At 43.3% G+C, this 22,829-nt stretch overlaps 2 protein-coding genes across 2 annotated transcripts; one reads left to right on the forward strand and one right to left on the reverse strand.

The window, feature by feature from the left end:
- Window positions 1-5,045: 5,045 nt before the first annotated feature.
- LOC133731889 (uncharacterized) lies at window positions 5,046-9,241 on the reverse strand. The gene is made up of 4 exons (XM_062159330.1): window positions 8,863-9,241; window positions 8,453-8,617; window positions 7,687-8,171; window positions 5,046-5,738 (listed from the first exon to the last, which is right to left on the reverse strand). Exons 1-4 carry the CDS (start codon window positions 9,179-9,181, stop codon window positions 5,367-5,369), a joined length of 1,341 nt encoding a protein of 446 aa, XP_062015314.1. The 5' UTR covers window positions 9,182-9,241; the 3' UTR covers window positions 5,046-5,366.
- Window positions 9,242-10,568: 1,327 nt separating this feature from the next.
- LOC133730872 (uncharacterized) lies at window positions 10,569-12,292 on the forward strand. The gene is made up of 2 exons (XM_062158382.1): window positions 10,569-11,586; window positions 11,817-12,292. Exons 1-2 carry the CDS (start codon window positions 10,569-10,571, stop codon window positions 12,290-12,292), a joined length of 1,494 nt encoding a protein of 497 aa, XP_062014366.1.
- Window positions 12,293-22,829: the final 10,537 nt, after the last annotated feature.

Consider the following 22,829-nt stretch of genomic DNA (forward strand, 5'->3'; position numbering starts at 1 on the left):
GGGTATAAACTATAAAGCTCTATAGTATTTAAAATGTCTTTATATATACTTTCCTAGCCTCCTAGGAAAAATAAAGATAAGGCATACGATCTAACCTAATGGGGAAATGGCTATAACGTACGATTAACACATCCAACACTATTCCCTTTCTATTATTCAGAAGAGAATTCTGAATTTGTAGTAGATATAGTAGTTTGTGTTATCTTTTACTTGCCGACACATTTGCAGTGTCTCACATTAATTGGCAGACAAGAAGATCATCATGATCATATGCAGAAAGGTAAAATGGAAGTGACATTGTCCACCAAAACGAAAAATGGCGAGAGTAACTTGAATTCCAGTACTTGGCTTGTACCACCCCTTTCCCTTGGGCATGTCCTCGATTAATCACATGCATAAATGAAAAGCAAGAAAGAAAAAAGAAAACAGAGCAAAAGAGAGAAATCATTTAAAGGTGGAATGGATATCTAGCTAAATAGCTTTATATATAAAATATATGATGCCATGGTCACCACGTCATGCATGAACCAAGCAGAAAAAGCTTCAAAAATCTCTATCCGATTTTTCACTGCTCCATCAAGTCGTACCAGATGGATCTGCATGCCCATATTTGATCTGAGTAGTCCTTATCTATGATCTCACTTTGTAACCATATAACAAGAAATGGTGCCGAAACCTTTGGCCTTTTGTTCGGGCTTGTATGCTTTTCTTTCACTTTCGTTGATAATTTTGATAGCTAGGCTACGTACAGTGACTGTGATTTTACCCGTAGGAGAAATGGGAGCTTCACCTTCAATAATAATAATCTGTTCCATGGATGATGGTGATGATGTAAAGGCCGGTCTTTATCCAGAAGCAGAGAAGCTAGCTGTTAGTGCACTCTTGTCGGTCAAGTGCCCCAGAAATTAGGGGACACTGTTCATGATGTTTTCTGCAACCAAGTCAATCCCCCACCTGGTCGAACATTAATCCAGAGAATTATTGGTGTACGTGCCCATGACTTGACTAACAAAGAAGACCTAATCCATTCATAATTGTGCAATCTCATCTTTTCTTCAAGCCATCCTAGCGAGTGCTAAACTGCTAATATGAACAACAATCTCACGCATTTTAGATCATCCAATACGAGTTGTTTAAGAAAACCCCAGTACACGTGATACATGAGTATGTTCTTAACTTCTTTTATAGAGTATAATGTGTTAAGCATTACATTATAATATACCAATATCTAAGATTCTGACAACACTTTCCTTAATCCCCTGGATATATTGACTAATCTGTTCACTCTCGTTTCGATCAGTATTATAGTATCTTCATTCTGTTCCTCATTTTCCTCAGGTAAGAAAGAGGAGCACTGACTTAGATCCTAATGCTCATAGAGCAGGCCTCGCATACAATCCCTTAAACAATTATATTACTCGACGTAAGTATAGGCTTCATCGTTCGTACGGTATTGCAATATATGTACAATATAAGTTTGAGTGATCTACTAATAATAAAATTGAAGTTTCTCAAAGATATATAAAACCTTAAACAAATTAGTTTTATCTCGTTGATTATCGAAACCTATTGAATCTAGATAGTACTATAAGCTAGAAAACGCAAAATTAACAAGAGATCCACAAACTAGGTCGGACTTCGCTTCATACACACACACACACGTACACACACAGATATATATATATATCTTTAATATATTAATATTTTTAATTACCTAATTGTTACTGGTATTAACCCGCGATTCTGTTTGACAATTGAAAAATTTATTATCGTGTCCCATTCTCCGTTTCTTAGTTTTCCAGGCCAGCTAGCAGTCTTTTCGTTAAGAGATAAGGCATACAGTAAACCTAGCTATAAGCCTATAATATATATAAAACACACACCTAATTAAGCTGATATCTTCTAGTTGACTAGAACTTCATGCAATCTCTGCATGAACAGTATTACTATTCAATAATTCAAGTAGTGTGTTATTTATTGCTTTTCGAAAAGCCGATGAAATTAAAATGCTTAATTATACATAGAATTAAATTTAATAGGATTCTAGCTGGAATCAGCTTTGAAGGCTCTTGGCTTCAACCGGTGACATAATCTCGGCTATTTAGCTTTCTAAGATATCATTGCCATTAGAAATCTCTTGTTTAATATTAGCCAGAGGTTTACACTTGCACTCGATCATGTTTTTCATGGCTGTGGAGCATAGCATTCTAAGGCATGATAAAAGAGGTAGTACTACTTAATTACTTTTAATTTAAACAAAATACATGAAAAGCCATCACTAGATCTTAATGGCTACCTTACCTACACAGAAGACCTAATAAGGAATACTTCCTAATTGGGATGAGGAAGAACATGGCATTTAACAAAATCATGATTGATGGTTTCGCAATATATTTATATATGAATATATAAATTCACTTCTTAATCCAATAAGAGCACTGAAAAAGATAAACCAACCAATTAAAGGCTTAAAGCTTGAAAAGTTGGTTTCATTCTCCAGGATAACAACGGTAGGAGAAAATTTGGTGGATGCTACAAGTTGAAGCTTTGGTTCTGTTAAGCGGGTTGTGCTTAGCGTTAGATACTGGTGTTGGTTATTCCTCGAAAACTTCTCGAGTCCGATGCTTAAGCAAATAAGCAGTGATCTCTATATTTGGTTATGTATGAGAAAAAACTTAGTTCTGAATAGACACCTCAATCAAGATAAGCTTTTTACTTCGTTTTTGAGCAGCTACGTTCATCATTCTTGTAATTTTGTTGCTTCATTTCATGACTACATTTTCTTTGAATTGTAGCATGTAATGATATGGGAGAATGAGGCACCTTACTCATCTTGATGTACCCCTTCACAGTAGATGAAATGCTTAAAAGAAACCAATTAAAATGGATCGATGTATGACTTGGTTGAGGTCACAAATCACATGGTAATGCCAATAAATATGAGTCTGTCGGCTACTTTTCAAGGCCACGATTGGAAGATGATAATTTCTAACACTTTGTGTCCTAAATTAACAAAACATTTTGATTATGGTCTAGACTCTATAGTGTAGGAGAGGATAAACAACATTCATCTAAAGTTGAAAAAAAACATGACAAGATGGATCATCAAAGAAGAGAAAAATGGTCCTCATCATCGAAAAAAAGAGAAAAGAAAAATGGCACAAAAATATAATGAGGGTGACTAATATATTCATTAAGAATGTAGCTAGGGTTTGGTTTAGGGTTGTGATTCCAAATCAACGATTATGCATCGTTAAGCATGATCTTAGATTCCCAATAATGGTGTCTTTGGTTCCCTAATCAAAAGCAAAAGCATCATCAAAATTGATTAAGACCATGGAGTTCATGTCCAATCCTAAACCCTAATTCAACACATAGATATATTTCTAATTGGTGCAAACCTTTCAGCCCATCGTTTCATGTCCCAAAACAGGCAAAATCTATGGTCCCTCGTAGAGCGAATACCCGCTTGACCACAAATACCAAATACTTTATATTCCTTTTTTCAAAAAGAAGTATCTCTTTTAGACGATGATTGCTCTCATATGGAGTAATAGTAGTAGTGGCATACTTTAGAGTATTCTTTCTTTGCTTGTTATTTTTTAGCTAAGCTAGCTTTCTTTGCTTCTTGAAATAATGGTGCGAGTGACAAGTATGTAGATGGAGATGGGAGTTAGCTAGCTAGATTAGATTGTAGAGAGAGAAAGAGGAAGATGGTACTTGAGTTGAGACCAATTAAGGTGGGGAGCATATTGATATGAAGGTTGAAATTAAATAAGTAATGTAGATAGGAAAGTAGGTTGGCATGACTGTGTTCCTTTGCTTTAAATGGGATTAGGGATGACTCCCATATTTTTCCAATACAAACAGTTTTTGAGAGGAGGGGGTTGCATGTGGACCATGAATGTTTTCGAGCAATTGCTGGTCTGTCTAGATAGTGCTATGAAAAAATTGGAGATAGAAGCATGCTTTTTCTGTTTTTTAATTAATTTGTTGAGAGAATTGGTTTCAATTTTGACTTGGAATTTTGGGTTTGTGCTTCTGTCTACTCTGTTTTTGTATGTGTTTGTGTTTGTGATTGTTGTGGAGGTGGTGTTGAAATATAGGGGGTTTAGAGGGGGTTGGTCCCATTTGCAAATGCATCTAAAAAGGAAGAGAAGCGGTGTGTTATGTCCCCTTTACAACTGACCCCCATGAAGAATGAAAAGGGGATCGCATAATTGTGTCTTGTTTTAGTATACTTTTGGCCCCCCCTCCCTTCTTCTCTTCTTGTTGAATCTCAAGGGAGGTGGTGGGTGATGAACAAAGGCAGAGCTTTGAGTATACCCCAACACCTCTTTCTTAATTGAATCATAGTTCGTTCCTGATTGGTAGGTATGAGTTAGTAGCATCAGGACATGCATTTTCATACTGAACTGCAGCACCAGAATGCCAGATGCCCCATACCTAACAGCAATGAACCCTACAACAGCTTTCGTTTATTTTCTTCAATAGGACTTCATGTTTATGCACTTACATATTGAGGATTTCTTCCGTATTAAAAAGAAAAGGGGGAAAAAAAGAGTCAAACACTGATGTTATACTGAGGACTTCATCAAGACTTGTACCACAAGGTGACCTTCATACCACTAGGGAAACTTTTAGACCTTACCATTTTTGTTGTAGCACCCACTAGAGAGACTAAAATTGCAAGTTCTGCACTGCACTGGGGTCAATCACTACAGGATGATCTAAAAAGATGATCAAAAGTTCTATTAAAAAACTGATTAGTCTTCAAATTTCCCGGCTGCTAGTGCGCGACACAGCATTTGTGACATGACTAAATTTGCCATGAATTTGAATAGCTACTAGTCTTCAATGGCTCAATGTCAAAACTTTTCATGAACTGTGGTTTATGATGGTCTCTTTGATTGCATGATACACAAATCCTATTTGATGGGTGTCAACTCGACAAGATAAAAATTTCAGCACTCCCAGAAATCATGTCTTGAAAGAAAGCATTACTCCATTTCCATAAAAAAAAAAAAAAAAAAAAAAAGCATTACTTGGGAGTTTCAAATAAAGGGTTATCAAACACTGTGTGATGTGAAATACAGAGTGAAACGGCCTCTTTAGAGCCTAAGTTTTAGGATAAAAGATCTACAAGATGAAAATCGAGCCCACAATCTCTAGAAGAGTACACATAGCAATAATTCAAATCCTAGACTCAAGAAGTGTATACAGTAACCTGGTCAATATGTAAACAAAACAAACAAAAGTTCTTTGCATATTCATATTTCCTTTTCATCTTCTAGGTATATCCATCTGCATCGATCTCTCTTAGACAACCAAAGACTGCCTTGCAATGGAGAGTTTAGATGAACATCTCACTCAAATACAGAAACTTCTCCGTTCCAATTGCACGCAGCAATCACATTAGGTATGATCGGGTGGACCGCTATATCTATGCAGGCCTGCTCAAATGCCTTGATTTTCTTGATAACCTCAGAAGACCCATAATCATAGAAGTATATTGAACCATCTGAGGAGCCTGACAATAGCTTTTCCCCATCCAAGCTAAATCCACATTTTATTGGAAACCCTGATACCCCATGGCTTTCGTACCTCTTGTACTTGTTCATCTTGAAGGGAGGCCTTGCAGAGAAGATTGCAATATAATTACCATTTGACTGTGCAACAAACGATTGTTCGAACGGGTGGAATCTAACACAGGGACAGGTGAATGCTTCTACGTACACCTGATACTGAGGAATATTAGTTCTACATTATAATTAATATAAGGGAATGCAACATGGACAGACCAGTGTCATTACTACAAGTAAACATAATTCATTTTCATGTTAAGTAACAGAAAAGTGTATACATGATCACAAACGTGGAGACGTATGAACAAAACATAGTATCAAGTACATGCCCTCAACTGATTTTGTGGCATATTTCAATCCCATAATAGCTACTATGCATATAACCCTCAAGTCTGAACACATTTTTATGATCACACTGTAGCAATGTTAACAACCCATCCTTGCAAATTTTAACACTATCATTAACAACTTTTCTTATAAAGGTAATGACAATGGTACAAGAGCTTGTTTGAGTTACAAAATATTTTCTAACATTTGTTTTTTTCAATTATAAATCAAAATGATCATCCTCTGAAAGAGAAATCAAATGTGTTATAAGGTAATTTGTTCTTTTGAGAAAAAAACTTTCAAAGGCAATAATACAACAATACTTCTAATATAAATTTAGTCTGAAGTAAAAAACATCTTCTGTTTCTTATTTTAAAAATACAGTATCAATATATGATTACTGAGAACTTGAAGATGCCCAGACATGTGATTGTTCTAGTTTCTAACATCAAAAACTTAGCAAGGCAATACGTCTTGGTCCATAACTCCACACAGAATTCGACTGGTGAAACAGATACAAAGAAACCAACTAAACCTTATTCTTCTTCTCTCTTTTTTCTTTGGTAAATTGAGCTGACTAAAGTTGTCAAAACATATACACATTTACCGAATGAATTAATAAGATGTCATTTCAAAATTCGGCATGCAAAACAACTATGCACAGTTAGACACACATATATTCTTTTAATTCTATTATATATATATAAACTGAAAGGCTTCAGAAAACCCTTCACTTTTGTGACAGCACCCAACCAACCCCACCCCCCCCCCCCCCCCAAAAAAAACAAACAAACAAACAATATGGCCATTCCATTGGGAGTCTGAAACTGAAAGCTTTGTTTCAAATTACAAACTATGAATTGCGCATGACACACATGCTGGGTATACGTTGCAAAGGAAATGCCGATGCCATTACTAAAACATGAAAGCCGAGTCACAAACCATCCAGCCATTACTAAAACATGAAAGCCGAGTCACAAACTGACTAACACAGTGTCTTTTTGTGTTTTTCTTTAGGGGATACATATGATGCCTTGAGCTTATCTGTAAAAAGTATTACCAAAATCTTAATAACAGAAATTAGACCCATCCTTGACAAAAGTATTTCATGTGTAAATTTGTAAAACATCTTATGTTTAAGTATCTAACTAGAAGGTCTCTTCTTTATCATACAATTATGTTTATTTGTTCTGACTCATCGAATGAATGTTATGTGATCAAAACATAATGATAAATATGTTTTCCAACTAACCACAGTTTTGTTTTGCTACCAAAGAGTATTGTCAACATTCCATGCATTAAATAAGCACATACCATAACTGCAAAGTACGAAAAAATCCAACAATTGGAGATTTCTCTATAAAAAAGGCTGAAAGAATTTCTATGCATATGCAAGGAGCAAAATGAATTTGTAGACATATATGAACTGATGTAGTCATCTTTGGTATCAGATGGCTTTCGCCACTAAGAGCACAATAACAAATTGTTGACCAGAATAAAAAATTATATGCAGCTCCAAGTCTCACAAATGTTGAGCAGAAGACCAGATGGCGAAAGTATATTGGAAGCTAAAAGTGTCAAGTATTAGAAAATTTTCTAAACAAGGACGAATGCAAAGTATCAGAGGACAATGCATAATTGCAGTGCATACAAGTTCTACTTAATACATGAAGCAGGATATCAAGACAACCATTAAGGTCCTGAATTTTTGATAAATCATGACACACAGCATTTGTAACAGATATTAAAGGAATAATCGGAATAATTCTATTACCTGATTAGAGAGAGGAACTTCTCGTGAAACATCCCAAACAACAATAGAATTCTCACTAAGGTTTCGTCCAGATACATCACTCGAGGAAATAATCTGCTTGCCATTCTTGGTGAATTCGACATCAAGGATAGGATCATGACCTCGAATGTAGTCATGGACCACCTTGCCATTTCTAACATCCCACAGCTTGAGGCTGCCTCTTGATCCCCCAGCAATGAAGAGTTTTGAACTGTCAGGATGGAACTTAACAACACTGACAACTTGATCCTCCTTAAAAACTTGAGTCTCTATCCCCTTTTCAACATCCACTAACCTTGAAGAGGAGTCGTATCCGCAAGAAAGCACAAACAATCCATCCCGCGACCATTTTACATCTTTAACTGCTGCATTGTGAAAATTCAACACACGGGCTACCTTCTGGTCACTGTTCCACACACTCCATATGCAGATTGTGTGATCCATCGAAGCAGAGGCTAGAAGATGAGCTGTAGACTATCTCCATTGAACAGATCAATAAGGAAAGTGACAACAACAGAACAGGCACATAATACACATTGCTCAATGCTTCAATTTAAAACAAATTGAACAACAGAAAAAAAAAACACCCTTCTACAAAATTTAATGAAACCACTCATTGAAACCACAAAATGCATTGAAGAACATTCAAGAACCAATAGTTATTGCGAAACTCACTGCAGCAAGGCCACAAATTCAAAAGCATAACCGTTAAATTCAAAAGTCCGCCCAACGAGCAGAGGTTACCTACCATGACTAGGTGACCAATGTACCGCATTGACAGCTTTGGTATGTCTATTTAGACCCACAGACATTCTTTCAGGCATTTTTCCAGGCTTTGAACAGACCTTTGCTTTATTTCTCAACAATGACACAATATCGCGACGAACATCAGAATCCGAAATACTCCCCAACACTGCCAACAACAAAATGACTACAAAACATAAGCACACTATCCCCATGCTATGCAATAAGCACATGAATGACATTGTCAAATTTCACAGAACCAGCTCTTATTTTCCACCTTAAATTCCTAAAACTGCTATAAAGTTTTGATTTTCCATGATGAATGTGGGAGATATACAACAAGTTACTGTCTTTGAACTCACATAGTAAGACAGAAACAAAAAAAAAAAAACAGATTGAAAATAAACAAAATACCAGGGGAGGTGGTGGCCAGGGTATTCGGGTTTGGGTTCGGGTCGGGGATGCTGGGCTGGGAGCCCAATAGAGCCCGCTCTCTCTTGGATATGTATCTACCAGGGACTTGGGTCTCAGTACGGATGACCGGAAACTGGGTTGCGGCCGGCGGAGGATGGTAAGTGTTGGTATACTGAAATGGGTTATTGGGTTTGTGTTGCTTCCAATTCGGGGGTTTGGAGGTTTCGGGTCTCGGTTGTTTAAGTGGTCGAGCTTCTTCTTCTTCTTCGTCGTCGTCGTTGTCCGAGGCGTTTGAGTATGCGTTGCAGAGAAGGTCCATGTCTCAAGTCAGGAGCCTTGGTGCTTCGGAATTGCTCCAATTTCTTAACTTTTAATCAAGACAAGAATGCACATATAGTATATTTTTTTTCTTTTCTTTTTTGTCTTTTTGTAAGTTGAGAATTTATTTTGTTCCTGTGTGTGTGGAGCCAAACAGTAATTTTTAGGGGAAATGATTATTTACTCAATTTTGAGATTAATTAACCCCATTTATCAAAACACTCTAAGAGATTGCCCACTTAAACAACAGTTTTCATTTTTAAACCCCAATTACCCACTAGTTTCAAAACGTTCCTGTTTTATCCATTTTTTCTGACCGTTTTGCCCTTTCATAACTGAAACGCTTTCAAATTGTAACAGAAACAGGATTTAGGGAGAGAAGCTCTCCGATTTTAGAGAGAGAGAGGATCGGCTGCATTTGTAGAGAGAGAAGCTCCCTGGTTTTTGAGAGTGGAGCTCTGCCATTTTAGAGAGAGAGGGAGGAGCTGTGCGATTTCTAGAGATAGGAGAGAGGAGCCGTGCAATTTCTGTGTGTGAAGCTCTGCGGCGATTTCAGTGTGTGAAGTTCTGCGTTTTGTAGTTAGAGCTAGTGATAGAAGACCTGCGATTCTTAGAGACAGAAGGTCTGCTGCGAATTTCACATGGAGCGAGATGGAGATCCTCTACGTGTTCTCCATTGCGGTTTGTTTATTTTCCTCATCGATCTTTTACTGTTTGATTTTAGCTTGATGTAATCTGTTTGATTTTAGGTCTTTTTGTGTACGAATTGTTGTGTTAACTTCGTACTGATTTTGCTGAATCTGAGCTTTGTGTAATGTTTGTACTGGTTTTGAATTGTTTTTGCAGTTCTGATTTTAAATTTCCAGGTCTTCTTGAGTGCATTGTGTTAGTTTTGAATTTCTGTGTTAACTTCGTGCTTTTTTTGGTGAATTCATGCTTCGTGTTGGTTTTGAGTTAGTTATGTAGTGTTTTTGTCGTTCTGATTATATTATTGGGGGGGCAATAATCATTCCATTGGAGAGCAATAATGTGTTTTAATCGGTAGTTAGCCTATCTAATTGTTGTGTAATGATCTTTTTATTTGTTTTAATTGCGATTTGTTACATTTTTCGCAGTGTTTTTGTTCAGTAATGTCTGTATTGGGGGGCAGTAATATGTATTATGTGTTAGTATGTTGTTGTAATTGTTTTCTAGTTTTTTTTTTGTTATTTTAAAAGCAATTTGATACTGATTATGATTTGTTTAGGTAGTTTTGATTACATTATTGGGTGGCAATAATCTCTTTATTGGGGGGCAATAATAGATTCGTTCTCCTTTTTTTTTTTTTTTTCCCCAGGATTATCGCTGATCATTTGGTTGCTAGGTGCATTTACTCTGGCAAAGGTTATATGATTCCTTTGAATCAATGTATGAGCTATTCTTACTTGTATGAAGACATTTTCCGTACATTCCAGTTTTTGCCAAGTGATGTTATTGAGCTTCAGTATTCAGTTCCTGGTTGTGAAGTTTGTTTTCTCCGTAACGATCGTGATTTCCAAATGCTGTTCTGCGCTGCTAGAATACATAAGTTAGATTGTGTTAAGATTTCTGTTTTAAAGATTGGTGGAAGCTGCAGCAGAACTTGTTCAGTGGATAGTTGTTCGACAGTTATTGATGAAGACAATTATTTGGGGGAGGCCTTTAGGACTGAAGTTCACAAGACGTATTTGTCTGATGAGTGGAGTTCTTATATTCATCATGTTGGGGAGAAGTTTCATGGTGCAGCTGAGCTCCGTGAGAAGCTCAGGAAGTATGTAATTGCAGTTGGTTTCGAGTTTGTATTTTTGAGAAATGATTTGGACCGTATTCATGCAGTCAGTTCAAATGTTGGAACCGAAGGTTGTGATTGGCATCTTTGCGCTCTGTCATCATCTGCCAATGGCTGCCTTTATATAATAGAGTTGAATAATATTCACACTTGCAAGGGTGTAGTGAGGACTCAAAAGCACAAGCTTTTGGGATTCAAGGTTGTCAAGACTTGCATTGCTGCCGATGTTAGCTATAATCTTTCATTGAAGCCAATGGAGATTATGAGTAAGTTCAAGTCAACATATGGGTTTGATATTTCCTACAAGGTTGCCTTGAAAGCAAAGCATAGCGCTAAGAAAGCAATTTATGGTTCCGATGCAGATTCATTCAACAAGTTATCTTGGTATAAGGAAGCTGTTTTGCAGAGTAACCCAGGCTCTTCTTTTGTGTTGGAAGTTGACCCATCTACTAATCGTTTTCAACGGCTTTTCGTGGTTTACAGAGGTTGTGTTGAAGGCTTCCAATTTTGTTTGCCTGTGTTGTATGTTGATGGAACGTTTGGCAAAAGCATTTACAAGGGTCAGATTCTTTCTGCAACTGGAAGGAATGGAAATCAAGGTAGCTGTATACTTTATTGCCCCCCCATAATTTTATTATTGGCCCCCAATAATTTTGGTTTTTGTTTTAGTTTCTTCATCTGTGTGTTTAATATTTCTTGTTTTAGTTTCTTTTATTGTTATTGATATCATTTTTTCTGTGCAGTGGCACGCTGCAATAGTTTACTGCCCTGCAATAAGAACATTATTGGCCCCCAGTAGATTGATTTTTTTGTGCTCTGGTTTATGCAGGTTTCTACCTTCTAGCCATATGTTTCTGTGATTCTGAGACAGATGCAAATTGGACATTCTTTTTCAAGCATTTGAAGAGTTTGCTTGAACCTCAAGGAAGAGTCATCACATTTATTAGTGATCGGGGTACTGGATTGTTGAGTGCTTTCGATAAGGTATTTGCTGGTCATCCTCATTTGTTTTGTTACAAGCATTTGGTGGCGAACCTTGCCGGTAAATATAGGGGTAAAGGTAATTCTGTCTTGATAGAAGATGTTAAGCAGAAGTTTTTTAAGGTTGCATATTCCTCTACTGAGAAGGAATACCATTTCAATTTGCGGTTGCTTAGAGAAGTTGGTGGTGCCGATATTATTGACCATTTTCTTGCTGAAATCCCTGTGCAAAATTGGTGCCTTGCAGTTTATACTAGCTGCCGATATGGAATTATGGGTAATGAGATTGCTGAATCATTTAACTCTTGGATTGCGCGCAATTGAGCATTTGATGCCGATATATTGTATGTTGGATCAGACCAGAATAAAACAAATGAAGCTGATGGGTGAGAGGAGGGATGAGGCACAATGTTGGACCATAGAACTAACTCCCAAAATGGAGGAAAGGTTGAAGGTGCAGATGGAGAAATCTCGTCGTTTCAGTGTCCATTATTCTAGCCCTGGAGTTTATGAGGTTCGATCTGACTTTTCTTATGTAGTTAACATTTCCGAGCATTCATGTTCATGTGTGAAATAACAGATCAATTGTTTTCCTTGTCCTCACGGCCTTGCTGCAATACAAGCTGCCTCTGAAAATGTCTATGATTATATTGATAAGTAGTTTTGTGTTGATATGTTCAAGAAGAGCTACAGTTTTCCTATCCGGCAGATAACCAATGTTGATATGTCTTCTTCTGAATCTGCTACTGATTGTATATTAGCTCCCCTTCCGAAGAGGCCACCTAGGAGGCCTAGGGTGAAGCGGTTCAAGTCTGTTGGAGAGGTTGAAAAGAAACTGATCCGGTGCGGCCGTTGTGGCAAAATGGGCACTCATAACAAGTTGAGCTGCACTGAACCTCTCGTTCAGCAGTAGTATATGTTTATGTAAAGGGTTGATAGGTTTTTCTTTTTTCTATTGGGGGCCAGTAATAGGTTTATTGGGGGCCAGTAATTGTTTATATTCAGGCTCAAACAATCATTATTTTTTGGGGGAAATGATCATTTACCCGATTTTAGGCTAAAAATTGCCCACTTGCTCCACCAACTGTTTTTTAACCCAATTTACCCAAAACACTCTAAGAGATTATTTCCCCTTTACCCAATTAATTCTTTTTTCTTTTTTTTTGAGACTTTTTGCCCTCTCCTTCTTTCTCACTTAGAGAGAGAAGTCACCTTCCACCTTGCTGTGCTCCGGTGACCAGTGGCCGGCGTGGTCTCCGGCGACCGGACTCCGGCGAACGGTGACCGGATTCCGGCGACCAATGACCGGATTCCGGGAACTGGTAACCGAAATCCGGCGACCGATGACTGGAATCCGGAATCCGGCTATTATTGCCCCCCAGTAATCATATTACTGCCCCCCAGTAATCATATTATTGCCTCCCAAAAATCATATTATTGTCGTCCAGTGAATTGTATGAACTCCCAAAACCAAAATGAATACACTAGAGGCACAATTGATCAATTTATAATCATATTATTGCCTCCCAATAATCATATTATTGCCCCCCAATACAAAGTCCAATGTCTCTACTGCCTCCCAATAGACCACCAAAAATGCACCATTTTGTAGAATTCACAGATAATTTGACTTTAATAAACAGAAAACAACAGGTAACTTATCAAAACACCACACTATAGTGATCCCTGTCCCTCATATCAAAGTCTACTGGGGGCCAATAATGTGTCTACTGCCCCCCAAAAAATTACAAATATGGAGTTTTTCTTCAACAGTGTCGTTTCCAGCTGGCGTTCAGTAGCATCCAGACGCAAAACTCGCCGGGTTGACTCGGCACCACCGCTTCAAAATTCGTCAGAGTTGAGCTGGACTAAGCAAGAGCCTTGAATTGATCTAATCGGATTTGTTCACCAGCGGCTACTCGGAATTGACTCACCGGAATCTAAGATTGGAAAAATAGAGAAATGACTAGAAAATAACCAATCTGTGTCACTCTGTAAACAAAAAAAATCAGAGAGATCCATCACTCAGCATCAGCCTCGGACATAAAGGAGAGTCGGCTCTGCCGTGGATGGAACCCAGCTCTCCTCCTCTGCTGGTGCGTAGAAGGACGAATCAGAGCAGTGAAGACTCTCTCTTCACCCACTCGCCCTCGACTCCACTAATTCGAACCAGCGACTCCACTAATTCGAACCAGCGAGTTCGTCATGGCGAGCACATACACGCCTTCCTGGTCGCTGCGATTGGGCTGTTCTTCTTGGACGTAGTGATGGATCGGTTTGGGGAGATAGAAAGTGCTCGATGAAGATGCGGACAACTGGAGACAGAGCACTGGAGGTGTAGAGATTGACATGCGTCGGTGGAGCGGAGCGATGGTAGTGGTAGTGGCTATGGTGGTCCTGGTGGTTGTTGAAAAAGGCAGACGACGGAGACGAGAAGCTGGAGCTAGTGGAGGAGGCGAAAGCTGAAGCGGTTCCAGAGGGTGAAAGTGAGCGAAGATCTGGGTAGGTTTGTAATTGTTTGTCATGCTTTGTCTAAAATAGTCTTTTTCCTTTTAAATTGGGTAAATGAGGTTAAAAAACTCTTAGTGGAGCAAGTGGGCAACTTTTAGGCTAAAATTGGGTAAGTGGTCACGGCCCCTTATTTTTTTTCAGATGACAGATTTTTACTTTTGGGTTTGTACCTACATGTGCATTTGCAAGCATAATTAGCTATAATGAGCCACACTCATGGTACCGCCAGCTGTACCGACTCCCGCCAAAGGAGTGACCTACAGAAACACAGCCAGGCGGGCTACCGCCTGAGCCCCGGATTGCCCCCAGATCACCGTTGACGCGCCGCCACGCACCGCGCCAAGATAGCATCAGAAGCTCCAGACGCTGGGAATTGAAGCACATCAATCCCACATCAAAAACAAGGAGAAGATCAGCTCTCTCCTCACCTATAAAAGGTTATCTCATGTCTCCTCATTAATTACGCATTTATTACTCATTTATTGTTATGCTGTCTATATGCATTGACTGACTTAGGCATCGGAGAAGAGAAGACCGCCCAACGCGGTCTCCCTCTGACGCCCTGTCTTTCGTTTGACAGCTAGCGAAGATTACCAAGTCCTCAGAGTAGCGGTCCGCCCACTGGACCCGCGTTAAACGAAGACTTTGAGCATTAACATTGGCGCCGTCTGTGGGAATCCTTGAACAAAAGGTCATCCCACCACAATTACCATGACTAACGGTAGCGGGGGAAACGCTGAAGAGCAGGCGGACCAATCCGCCATTCCCCAACCCACCAACCCAGCGGTAGGCATTAACCGCGCACTATTCAGCACCCCAGCCAACCCCGGCGGTGAGGTAAATCCAAGTAGCAGCCGCCCACCGGGCCAAGATCTCACCGCTCTGTATGAGCTGGCACTGGCGGACTTTCACAAGGCAAACAGAGAGCGCGAACAAGAGCGCAAAGAAAAGGCTGAGGCCCAAAAGCAGGTGGCCACATTGATGTCACGGTTCGATGAACTAAAAAGGACGCTTGAGGCAAACGCCAACCCAGCGCAAAGCGAACAATCACGGAGCACCAGGCACAGCTGGCATAATACCCGCATATTGGTACCGACACCAATCGTGCAGATGCAGGTCCCGCTGAACCCACCAGAGCTATTGGGAATGGGGCCGCCTCCCGTGCCCCAGCTAATGATGGAGCAGGAGGCAGAATCATTGTCGCACACCTACCGCTCGGGGACTAGGGCTAGGACTGAGGGAAATCTACCTGCCCCTAGGCGAGGACCAGTCCAGCGGAATATCCGGCCAGGCCCCGCTAGCGACGCAACCGCTCAAATACTGGAAAGGATGCAACAGTTAGAGTAAAGGTTAATCCGGGCGGAGTCGGGCGCCCCAGCGCCAATTTCAAATCCTCTTTTCGCGTCCAGGCCAGGACCATTCACTACTACGATCTTGCAGGCTGTCAGGCCGGCGCATGCAAAGACTCCAAAAATGTCACATTACAGCGGTAGGTCCGATCCCTTCGTCCATATGGACACCTTCAAGAAGGTCACCAACAACAAGGGATTTGATGACACCACCCTGTGCCACTTATTCAGCGAAACGCTGGACAGTGAGGCAATGAGTTGGTTCTTTGAATGTCCGCCGGGATCCATCGACTCATTCCACGCATTATCGCACGCCTTCCTTTCTCGGTTCATCCTACTGTCCGCCGGACACCACAACACAAGTCAGTTGTTCAACATCAAGCAGGGTACGGAGGAAACACTGAAGACATTTGTCACAAGGTGGCGGGCGGCAGCATCTCAATGCCGCGATCTTGATAAAACAATGGCTTCGGCGGCCTTCAAGCAGGGACTCCTCAAAGGGCCATTCCTCTATCACCTCAATTACAATCATCCAAATGCCGTGTACGACCACATCATGAGTGAGGCGGTCATTCATGCCCAGGCAGAATTCATCACATATCGAGAAACCCCACCGCCACCACCAACACCAGCAAAGTCAACGCAACCCTCCTCCAGTCATCAGGAGACCGCTAGCAAGACTCCCGCTGTGCCGCCAACTGATAAGAAGAGAGTGCGGCAACAGGGCCACTACCAGAACAAGCAGCAGAAGGATCAACATTATAATAAGGGCAACCGCCCACCACACGGGGATAACCGTAACAAACAGACAGAGTCCTCTCAGTGGTACGCAGTGTTTACAGTTCTCACGGCCTCGTATGAGGAAATATACGATCAATGCAAGAATCAGATCCCACCGCCACCCCCAGGAAGGTACCCAAAGACGGGAAAACCTAGAAACACCGGCAGGTGGTGCAAATACCATGAGGACAGCGGTCACAACACCAACAACTGCAATGCTCTCAAAACGACCATTGAGACCGTGTACCGTGACTGCAAGATGGAGCAATTCAAGGTGCGCCAACCGCCACCTGTGATCGCCAACATTGAGCCCTTGGGCCGCATCAACACCATCGACGGCGGTGCTCCAATCAGCAACATGTCTCATAAGGCAAGAAAGCGCTATACCCGTGCTAACCACCCCACGGAAATCTGCAACATCCGCTATGAGAGATCCGCTAAACTCCCAAAGTCTGGTTGGGAGCCTATTACCTTCTCGGAGGAGGAAGAGCGCGAAGTGCATCTACCCCACTACGATCCATTCTTGATCGACGCAATTCTCGATAAATGGTCAGTGGGAAGAATCCTGGTAGATAGCGGATCCGCTGTCAACGTCATATTCAACGGTTGCTACAACCACCTTAAGCGGAACAGAAAACTACTCCAAGATCATGAGCCACTACTCAGCTTCTCTGGTGACGTCACGCAACTGCTGGGTTCCGACTACATGCAGCTAGTTATTGGCGCTAGTCCATGTACGGCGGAGGTACATACAGAGTTCATAGTTGTCGATTGTTTCAGCTCGTATAACGCCATCATTGGCCGACTGGCACTCAACAAGCTCAAATGCATCATCGTCGGGTACATGCTTCTCATGAAGTTCCCCACACCCAACGACACGGGCTGTGTGAAGGGAAGTCAGCAATTGGCACGAGAATGTTATTCAACGACTATAGCACGGTCAACGCGCCGCCATGAAATCCTGACGGTGGGAAACCATGCACCGCCACCAAATATCTTCGAGGATCCTAGGGATGACGAGAAGAAGTATGTAAAGAAGGAGCCAATCAACCCAGAAACGTCGTTGAAAGTTGTCTGCATCTCGGACGAGCACCCTGAGGGGACAGTCCGCATAGGCGCTCAATTAGACCCAGAGGTGGCGGCAGAACTCACTCAGTTCCTACGTGACAATGCTGCCGTCTTTGCATGGTCATACGTAGACATGCCAGGTATCTCCCCTGAAATCATCACACACAAGTTGAGCATCAAACCATCCTTCTATCCTATCAAGCAGAAGCGGAGGGCCTTTGATGAAGAAAAGTACCGTGTAATAGGGGAAGAGGTTGCCAAGCTCCAGGGCATTGGGTTCATCAGCCAAGTCATCTATCCCTAGTGGATTCCAACCTGGTTATGGTCAAGAAGCCCAGCGGAAAATGGCGGATGTGTGTCGACTTCGAAAGTCTTAACAAGGCATGCCCAAAGGATAGTTTCCCACTACCTCGCATTGATCAACTGGTGGATGCAACCGCCGGGCATGAGCTCCTTAGCATGATGGACGCTTTCTCCAGCTATAATAAGATCAAGATGCATCCCGACGACCAGGAATGCACCACCTTCACCACTGACAAGGGCCTATACTGCTACAATATTATTATGCCTTCCGGGTTGAAGAACGCCGGCGCAACTTATCAACAACTGATGAATGCCATGTTTGCGGAACATCTCGGCAAGATAATCGAGGTCTACGTGGACGACATGTTGGTCAAGAGCATAAAGGCCAGCGGGCATGTGGCAAACCTCAGAATCATAGTAACCATTCTCCTTGCCTATGGTATGCGCCTCAACCTAGAAAAATGTTTCTTTGGCGTCACCGCCAGCAAATTTCTGGGTTATACCATCAGCGAATGAGGCATAGAGGCTAACCCGGACAAGGTACAAGCCATCCTCAACTTGAAGGACCCTGAGTGGAAGGTGCACGTACAGAGCCTCCAGGGCAAGCTAACCGCCCTTTCTCAATTCATCTCCAGACTCACTGACAAATGTGCCCCATTCTTCAAAGTCCTAAAAACGACTCACAAGAAAGTCATCAACTGGAACCCAGAATGCCAAGCAGCGTTCCAGAGCCTGAAAGAGTACCTGGTGGCAGTCCCACTTCTTTCCATTCCTGTGCAAGGAGAAACACTGTATATATACCTAGCGGTATCAAAGTCAACGGTAAGCTGCGCCATTGTCCGGTGGGAAAGCCAGGAGGAGCTCCCAGTGTTCTACGCCGGCAGAGGCATGAACGGAGCAGAAACAAGATATCCTCCCTTAGAGCAACTCGCTCTCGCACTCATCGTTGCCTCCAGACACCTCCGCCAGTACTTTCAGGCCCACACAATCCATGTGTTAACCAACTGTTGAGACAGGTAATGCAGAACCCTGAGCATTCAGGGCGCCTCAGCAAGTGGGCCATTGAGCTCAGCGAGTTCGACATTGATTACAAACCAAGAACCGCCATGAAGGGCCAGGTGGCGGTAGACTTCATTGTTGAACTCACCGAGCGTCAACCCAGCACGGGGACAGAACCCGGAACGGAAATGGTGACCGCTGAGGAGCTAGTTCCCCAGCAGTCAGACTGGAACCTGCACGTGGACGGCTCCGCTAGCGCCAAGGCCAGCGGCGCCGGAGTCATCTTACCAGGACCTGGGGGTCTGAACGTGGAATACGCGTTGAAGTTCAATTTCAAAGCCTCTAACAACATGGCGGAGTATGAAGCACTCATTTCCGGCCTACTCCTCGCCATCGACTCAGGGCCTGACAATGTCAACATCTTCAGCGACTCTCAGTTAGTCGTTAACCAAGTCAACGACAGTTTCCAGGCCAAGGACCAACAGTTAGCGGCATACTTGGGGTACGTAAGGACATTGCTCAAAAAATTCAAATTTCACACCATCACACAAATCCCTAGGGAAAAGAACACCAAGGCTGATTCTCTGGCAAGACTGGCAACCGCTTAACCACACCAGAGCCCAGCGGACACAAGGGTGGAATGTCTTGACAAGCCAAGTATCACAAAAACCCTAGCGGAGATCTTCAACATTGAGGTCAACCCCAGTTGGATGGACGAGATCATCGAATACAAGCGCAATGGCACATTGCCAGAGGACAAAGTCAAGGCGCGACAGCTCAAGAGGAGAGCAACCCGCTACAACATCCAGAATGGCAAGCTCTACCGTCAGGGATTCACCCACCCCAACCTCCGTTGTCTAACCCCAGAAGAGGGAAAGGTCGTGCTGGAGATAGTACACGGTGTGGAAACCACTCGGGCGCCAGATCCCTGGAAAATCGCACAATGCGACAAGGTTACTTTTGGCCTACACTCGGCGATGACGCTAGGAGGGTATCGAGATCTTGCCACAAATGTCAACAATATGCTGATCTCCCGCATGCCCCGGCGGAACCACTGTCGATCATCATCGGTCCATGGATTCACTCAACGTGGGGCCTGGACTTGATGGGAAAATTCCAAACCGCCAAAGGCCAGTTCAAGTACATCATTGTTGCCATCGACTACAACAACAAGTGGATAGAGGCGGAGCCACTGACGGCAATAACTACCGCCAAGGTAATTCACTTCCTCTGGAAGAACATCTATTGCCTCTATGGTGTCCCACATACAATCATCACAGACAACAGCACACAGTTCAATAACAAGGAGCTCATCTCGTTCACCGCTAACCTGGGTACTAAGATAAGTTTTGCATCTGTCGCTCATCCACAAAACAATGGCCAGGTTGAAGCAGCAAACAAGATAATCAAGAAGCTGCTAAAAAAGAAACTCGACAACGCCAAGGGTTTATGGGCGGAGAAGCTTCCGGAAGTTCTATGGGCCATCAGGACGACCCCAACTTCCGCCACTGGTGAAACACCATTTTGTATGATGTTCGGAACTGAAGCTGTCTTACCTATTGAGGTAACTCAACCTATCGCTAGGGTCGAGGGCTACTGCCCAGAGACCAACGGCGACGACGTCAACCTTGACAAGGACCTCCTAGAGGAAAAACGACACAAGGCCCATTTGCACAATCTGCAAAACAAGCAGCGGGTATCGCGTTTCTACAACGCCAGGGTCAAGGCCCGGAACCTCCAATTGGGGGACTGGGTAATGAAGGAAGTCATTCCACCACCAACAAAACTCCGCCCAACTTGGGAAGGTCCATACAAAATTGTGGAAGTCGTTAGCCCCGGCACCTTCTACTTAATGGACAAGGATGGCGTCACAACGACCCACCCTTGGAATACCGAGCACCTTGGGTAATACTACAAATAGTCATGCCGTTACCCAAGAGCATCTTGACTTAGCTAAATTTTTGTTCAATATTTAGCTAAGGGAAGCTACCCAACGGGTACTACCCCGCTTTTGCAAACGCTGATCAGTCAGCTATCAATGAAACGAGGAATTATTCAAACCATTGTTACCAAGTCTAGCACAAAGGGAAACTGGCAACGCCAGCAATAGTCAGCGGACAACGTCCGCTACATTATGCACTTGGACCAATTTTAATTCCTTTAATGTTTCATTGATTGGCAAGAGAAAACTCTAAGTCAAAACTCTAGCGGTACAGACATATCATGACAAACACAAAACAAATTTCGAAAATTCACTTCATATATTCAGGGCTGGGACTCCCCACCCAAAAGTATTCAATACACAATTTTTACGCCTCAGCGGCTACAAAAAAAGGTTCAGCACCATCATCTTCAGGGATTAGCACGACTGCCATAAGCATCCTCGCCTTCAGCAAGTGGCGGCAGATGTAGGCGACTTGTCTGGTCAGACCCTCGAGCAGTGGGACTTGGGGTCTTTATAGTATCATCCGCCTGGGTATGGGCTGCCAAAAATCCAGCACAAGACACCTCCGACTGAGTGGGAGGTGGGGTCCGTTGAGAGTCATCCGCTGGACGCGTGCCGCTTTCTCCGCTGCCCGAGCAGGCACCTTCAACCTGAGCGGGAGCCACACCCTTCGCCGGCGGGGCGTTCTAAGCTGGTGGCACGAAAGGTTGGGACGCCTTCACCCAGTCAATGGCGCCCTTCTGTTTCAGCATCTCCACGTTGGCAACGGCACCAGCCTTCGCCGCCTCAGTCAGCGCCTTCTTGTATTCCGCCGACTGCTTAAATGCCCCTACAGCGGCGGCCGTAGCACGGCTTCCTTCAGCTCCCAGGCGAGCGACCTCACCCTTCATCCTCTTCACCTCGGCTAATCTGGCGGCAGACTCCTGCTGAAGGATCTCAACTTTCTTATCCTTAGCAGCCACCCGATCCTGCAGTAGAGATATATCTTGCTCCAGCTTGGAGACGGCCAGGTCCCGCTCAACGGCGACGACCAACTTGCTGCGAGCATCCGCGGCATCACAGTCTGCCTTGGCCAGGTGCCGCCCCACGTCCGCCAGCCTGTCCTTGGCCTCCCCCAGCTCCCTCTGAAGACCCTTCACCTCCTCCCTGAGCTACCGCTCGACTCGGGGCTGTTTCGACGCCGCCAGGAACATCTCGTGCAGTCCAACCGAGAGATGTCCAAAGGATGTGCTGAAGGGCGCTGAGCGCACAATCTCGGCGGTTGAGCGCACAATCCCCTCTAGACCGCAAAACCCGAGCCGCTCGCACAATCTCGGCGGTTGAGCGCACAATTCCCGCTCATCGTCATTCAAGAACTCTGCGTACGCGGCGAACGAGTCCAGGTCGCTCGCGGGCACCTCTCTCGTGGGCACCTCTCCCTCGGCGACCACGGGCACCTTGAGCGGAGCCTGTCTTGCGTTCTTCTGCTGGCAGGCCCCAATGGTCTCCACATCATCCCTTTCCTCTTCCCCGCCGGAGTCATTTTGGCGGCGCCTTCACTGCAGCACCCGTGTGCTTCCAGCGGGAGCAGGCCTCGATCCCCTTAGCGGCGGCTCCAACCCCGTAATGGTGATTGTCTCCGTCGACGGAACCACTTTCTCCTTATGTGCCCCACGCCGAGTCGCATGCACTCTCTCTTTTCTGTGGCACGGGTGCAGAAGGGCCCTTACTCTCGCCGACAGCCCCACTACCCATACCAGTCCCCGCCTGAATGACGGGCAAGCCGTAAATACCAAGATGAGAGTGGTGCGGCATAGGTAGCACCGCGGGAATCTCGGATTGGCTTAACGCCAGTGTTTCCGGATTAACGACCGTCTGCTGAGCCGCCAGACCGGAGGCGTACATGCTCTCCAAAAAATTATTGTTA

Source organism: Rosa rugosa, chromosome 2, assembly GCF_958449725.1.
Source record: "Rosa rugosa chromosome 2, drRosRugo1.1, whole genome shotgun sequence".
NCBI lineage: Eukaryota > Viridiplantae > Streptophyta > Magnoliopsida > Rosales > Rosaceae > Rosa > Rosa rugosa.

What these genes read in the sequence shown, in the direction of transcription:
- LOC133731889 (XM_062159330.1), bottom strand. Translation starts at nt 9,181, where the DNA reads ATGGACCTTCTCTGCAACGCATACTCAAACGCCTCGGACAACGACGAC. An exon ending in ACATTGGTCACCTAGTCATG is followed by an intron (nt 8,172 to 8,452) that starts GTAGGTAACCTC and finishes GATAGTCTACAG; the next exon opens with CTCATCTTCTAGCCTCTGCT. An exon ending in AAGTTCCTCTCTCTAATCAG is followed by an intron (nt 5,739 to 7,686) that starts GTAATAGAATTA and finishes CCTCAGTATCAG; the next exon opens with GTGTACGTAGAAGCATTCAC.
- LOC133730872 (XM_062158382.1), top strand. Translation starts at nt 10,569, where the DNA reads ATGATTCCTTTGAATCAATGTATGAGCTATTCTTACTTGTATGAAGAC. An exon ending in TGGAAGGAATGGAAATCAAG is followed by an intron (nt 11,587 to 11,816) that starts GTAGCTGTATAC and finishes TGGTTTATGCAG; the next exon opens with GTTTCTACCTTCTAGCCATA.